The 4,708-nt window shown below is 40.6% G+C and overlaps 1 protein-coding gene across 3 annotated transcripts; it reads right to left on the minus strand.

The window, feature by feature from the left end:
- Window positions 1-434: 434 nt before the first annotated feature.
- Window positions 435-4,701, minus strand: POLR1H (RNA polymerase I subunit H). 3 transcript variants are annotated; one of them, XM_060163431.1, is made up of 5 exons: window positions 4,206-4,701; window positions 3,877-3,977; window positions 3,570-3,679; window positions 1,614-1,684; window positions 435-683 (listed from the first exon to the last, which is right to left on the minus strand). In XM_060163431.1, the coding sequence occupies exons 1-4, from the start codon at window positions 4,450-4,452 to the stop codon at window positions 1,660-1,662; spliced, it is 483 nt and encodes a 160-aa protein (XP_060019414.1). In that variant the 5' UTR covers window positions 4,453-4,701; the 3' UTR covers window positions 435-683; window positions 1,614-1,659. The 3 variants fall into 3 exon arrangements, 2 of the variants coding, with proteins under 2 accessions (XP_060019414.1, XP_060019413.1); XR_009543028.1 differs by having other exon boundaries at window positions 440-683; window positions 1,495-1,684; window positions 4,206-4,686; XM_060163430.1 differs by lacking the exon at window positions 435-683 and having other exon boundaries at window positions 1,456-1,684; window positions 4,206-4,686.
- Between the last annotated feature and the right edge of the window lie 7 nt (window positions 4,702-4,708).

The raw sequence follows: 4,708 nt of genomic DNA on the forward strand, positions 1-4,708 counted from the left end.
GTTTTAATCCTCGCCCTGTGCCTGTAGGTGTTCGAGCAGGGCGCTTAATGCATCTTCAACTTGGATTTTTTCCTTTCACTGTGCTGTAACTTGAAGATGGAGGAGCATAAAACACTCACACCCTGCGTTTTAGCTCCCAGTCTAACGGGAAAGACTGGCATAAATACTAACAGAAATATAAGACACTGGAATATTAACATAGATGTAAGTCTCATCTATGAAACTGAATTTAGTTACATACTGCCTACCCTTGCTCTGGAGTGGAGATGAGTAAGATTAAGCACAGAAATTGTCATAAGTTACAATATAGGCCAGTTTATAAGATAAAAATATGTGTTTGTTTCTCAGGGAGCACAAGAGTGGCAAAAAGAGAACAGGAAGGCAGACAAATGGGTTTTTTAGGTAAAGAAAGCAGCTTACAAAGTCGTAGTTGTGCGCACTGAAGGAAATGCAGTTTAATACTGAAGGGATGTAAGGGGAGTTCCAAATGGTGATTGACAGGTGGGCGTGGTTATATAAGACGCCCTGTATGCTTTGCTAAGAAACTTGCACTTTATCCAGTCGGTGAAAGGCTTAAAGCTGGGTAGAAACATGAACAGATTTGTTTTAGATTTCAGGAGTGAGGCAGGAGAACTGTTCAAACATACAGTGGAGAAAACTGCCCTGCCCATCCCTCCACGTTGCTGTGGGATCAAACAAGACAGTGTATGTTAGAGAGCTCGCAATATATAAAGGGCCGCACAATTAAAAGATAATCGTTACCATCACCTCTTGGTCGCCATTTAAACCAAGGAATGCAGGAATCAGCATTCCCAGACTGAAATTTGAATGTTTATTGTGCCTGGACTAAGCATTTGCTTCCCTTTTAAGTTTCTGGTTTGAACTGAAAAAAGCAAGATACAACTCAGCATGTATAGTAAATCCCATTTAAAAAAAAACCCAAATATCTCTGTGGAATGGGATTCCTTTTGATTTTTACTTTTTTCTTTCTACCTTTCTATATATGAATCTATTACAATGTAAAATATATATACATATATTACATTTATCTCAAGAGCAATAAAAAAAATTTCCAAAGTGTCCACCTGTATCTCTGAGTGTCAGATTGTTTTATTGTCCAGACTTACATATCAACTGAATCTGGTTAAGTTTTCTGTTGAACCTCCCACTATCCAAACTCCCACTCTTTGTTTCCCTAAACTCAGGAACCAAATAGATTTAGATAATGAGGGAGTACTTATAATTGCCTTTTTATATTAACCTCATTCCTGGCTCCATTTTTATGTCCTTGTTTTTTTGTTTTATTTATTTTTTTCCCTTTTTCTTTTTGTTGTACTAATTTATATTCTCTTTTTGTAGCTGATATATTTGTTGAAAGGAAAAATATATCTCTCTAAGCTAACAAAAATTTCTTTTGGAAGAAGACAGATTATAAATAACATACATACGTCTGGCTCTTATAGAAAACTATAACTTTAATAAAGGAAACTCAACTAGGGTAGGAGTACTCTGGGGACAACGGTAATCCCCACATGATGATCTGCTTTTCCTCTGGGAGCAAAACACCGCAATCAGGAGATGGACAAAGGATCTAAGAACCCAGTATCTTTCACCTTCCAAGGAAGAGAAGGAGAGATTGTTGAGTCGCTCAGAAAAAAATCAAGAGTCTTCCTTCTCCTGGAACCTATAGAGAAAGAAAGGACTTGTTATATTGACCCAACGAAGAAGTTCTAGCAGTGTAAGATAAGACAATCAATTAAATAATCAAGAAAGACTTTCATTTATGACCGTGGAGGACTAGTTCCCCTAAACAACCCTCCACAAATTCAAGACAACTAAAAATGTTGGGATTAAAAATATATCTTGCAAATTATGAAGTATGTCAAGATTTCTTAGGAAAACAAAAAGCACTAGCCATAAAAGAAAAAAGGATAAACTAGAACTCATAAAAATTAAAAACTTCTGGTCATTAAAAAAAATAAAAAGTTAAGAAAACAAATAGGTCAGACTGGGAAAAAAATATTTGCAAAAGGCACATCTAACTATAAATATTTTTAATCCATTGGTGAGAAGGCAAGAAAGTAAAGGCAACCTTCACACTGGCTGAAATGATATAAAACCAGGAATCTAGACAGGTAAGTTAAAACTGAAGCCCCTGCTACCATGGTGCCCTTGCTGTTTTGATAGCCACATGGGTGAACTAGAGACAAACCTACAATGTCTGATAGGAGATACTCTGAATAAGTTTGAGACCCCCAAAGGGCTACCTCTTTGTATAAAAGGGAACAAGAAAAAAAAAAAATCCAACTCTTCAGAAGAGGAATTTGACTGTCTCACTAGGTAGAGGGAGAAAAAAAAAATCTCCCCTGAGAATTTCTAACCAAAAGCTGGCCTTTACATTGGATTTGCAGTCCAAATTCATACTACCTGTGTGCTCCAAAAAACATGAAGCTGAAAATTTATTTAAAGTGATTCTAGCTTGTTAGCACCTCAAGACACCTGAACAGGAAACACAAATGCTAAGAATACAGCTTTCACCCCAGGCCTCAAAGAATTCCATAGTCCAAATTCTAAAAAATCTGAGCTTATCATCAAAAATCACAAAAGAAAAGAAGCACCATGAGAGTCAGTAGAAATAACAGATGGCAGCATCAGACCCACAAAAACTGTGGGTATGAGAATTAGCAGACAGAATATAAATATCATGTTTAGTATATTTAAATGTAATATATATTTTAAGAATAAAAGGAACAATTTAAAATATGATTAAAGAAGTGTGAATTATTAAAAATGAGGAGGGGATTTGAAAAATAATCAAGTAGAACTCAAAAAAATTTTTTTAAGTAACAATAATTGAAATAAACTGAAGACAGAATTAGTGAACCGGAAGAAAGACCAGAAGAATTTACCCAGAGGCAGAATAAAAAGAGATGGAAAATATAAAAGGCAGGGTGAGAGAAATGGAGGATAGAAGATAAGGTCTAATAAACAACTAATTAATTAGAGCTCCAGAATGTGAGAATTGAGAACATAGGGGAAAGGCAATACTCAATAAGATATGGCTGATAATTTTCCAAGGTTGCTGGAAAAAAAAAATCAATCCTTACTTTCAGAAAGCCCAACAAATCCCAAACACAATAAATAAAAGGAAGCCACATCTTGATATATTGTAGTGAAACTGCAGAACACCAAAGAGAAAGAGGAGTTCTTAGAACTATTCCGTGTTCTTTAAATCACTCAAGAGTAATTCTCACCAAAGTAAAACTATGTTGAGTGCAGTGGAAGATTCCAACATAACACACTGATCACCAAGCAATACTTGCCTTCTGTATTTTTTTCTTTCCTTTTAAATATCTTAAAAGCTTTAATTCACTGGGTATAAAAAGGATAAGAAAAGTGTAATTTAAAAAAAAACAAGACCACAAATCTCCCTATTACTTGAACTGTACAGAAATGAGGGATGGGACCAAAGAAAGCAACTGTTTATTCAGTACAAAAAGTAAATCGCTGGATTTGTTTAGGTAGCAAACAGACTGAGAAAGGGCGGAGGGGAGGGAAAGGATACGCACTTGCAGTTGGTACAGGTGTAGAAGACGGTCTGCCCTTCATCAGCGGAGCGCATCTGTCTGGTGTGGTATGCCATTCCCTCGTGCCCACATCGAGAGCAGCGCCTGTCAACCTGGGAAGCAACTGGTGGGTTAATAATTCCCCCTACTGATCACAGACATCAGGCTATCACACTCCTCAGACACTGCTGTTTTAAAGACCCCTCTTCCCTCTTAGAATTGGGTACAAAACACTCCAGATCTGTGCAATACCCCCTTCGTTTCTTTCCCACCCTCCTAACGCGGCCAGTCCTCCATGTCACTCACTTACCACGGGTCCCTGGAACTCAGGTCCTTCCTCCATCGACACGGGCATGGCTGTTCCCAGTTTGTGGAACACAAATGAGGTCTTCACAACCTTCGCCTCAAAGTCTGCGCAGGCAGTAAGAGTTGGTTTGGAGAGGGCTGACACCCACAACTCCCTCTCGGTTTGGCCAGGAGGCCTTATATTCTTCCCTTCAGATTTCGACCCAAGACCAAAAGTGCCTGATACCCTGCTTTAGGGTCCCCCTCTTCAATCCAACCGATCTTGAGGTCCTAAAGCCTCTGACCCTTCCACCCTGGGCCCTCTGCCGGGGCCGCTGCGTACGCGCCCCTCACCTCGCACGTTGATGGAGAAGCCACAGCGAGTACACGCGACCGTATCCTGAGCTCCGGGAAGAGGCAGGACCGAGCCGCAATCCGGACAGAAATCCAGGTCAGACTGAAAGCTGGAGCAGGTGCTGGCGAGGTCCATGATGGACGGGTGGTCGAGGGTTGGGAAGGGGACGAGAGTATTAATAAAAGAAAGAGAGTAACTCCCTCCCCACTGAAGGGTCCTTCCTATTCTGTCCCTGGACCTAAGCATAAAGAACCCGAGCCCTTCTCCCACGCACGCCTTGTGCCTCTGCAACCAAGGAGCCCAAATATCCGGAATTCCAAGCCCGGGTCCGGTACTTCGACTTGGGGGCTTATCTGGGGCTGGCGTGAGTGGCCAGCCAGTTCCGCGGGCTAGAGGACCTGCTCTACGCGGCAGCGGAGCAGTGAGAGCACGGCGAGCTAGAGCGTCGATGCGTCCCGCCTGACGATTGGCTGTGACGTCATAATTAATCGCAAACGTGGTC

This window comes from Lagenorhynchus albirostris, chromosome 10 (assembly GCF_949774975.1).
Source record: "Lagenorhynchus albirostris chromosome 10, mLagAlb1.1, whole genome shotgun sequence".
Taxonomy (NCBI): domain Eukaryota; kingdom Metazoa; phylum Chordata; class Mammalia; order Artiodactyla; family Delphinidae; genus Lagenorhynchus; species Lagenorhynchus albirostris.

Excerpts from the sequence above, each read along its gene's own strand:
- POLR1H (XM_060163431.1), bottom strand. The coding sequence starts at position 4,452 with ATGCTTAGGTCCAGGGACAGAATAGGAAGGACCCTTCAGTGGGGAGGG. Across the intron at positions 3,978-4,205 it reads CTTCTCCATCAACGTGCGAG|ACTTTGAGGCGAAGGTTGTG; the intron begins GTGAGGGGCGCG and ends CTGCCTGCGCAG. Across the intron at positions 3,680-3,876 it reads CTGAGTTCCAGGGACCCGTG|GTTGACAGGCGCTGCTCTCG; the intron begins GTAAGTGAGTGA and ends GTTGCTTCCCAG.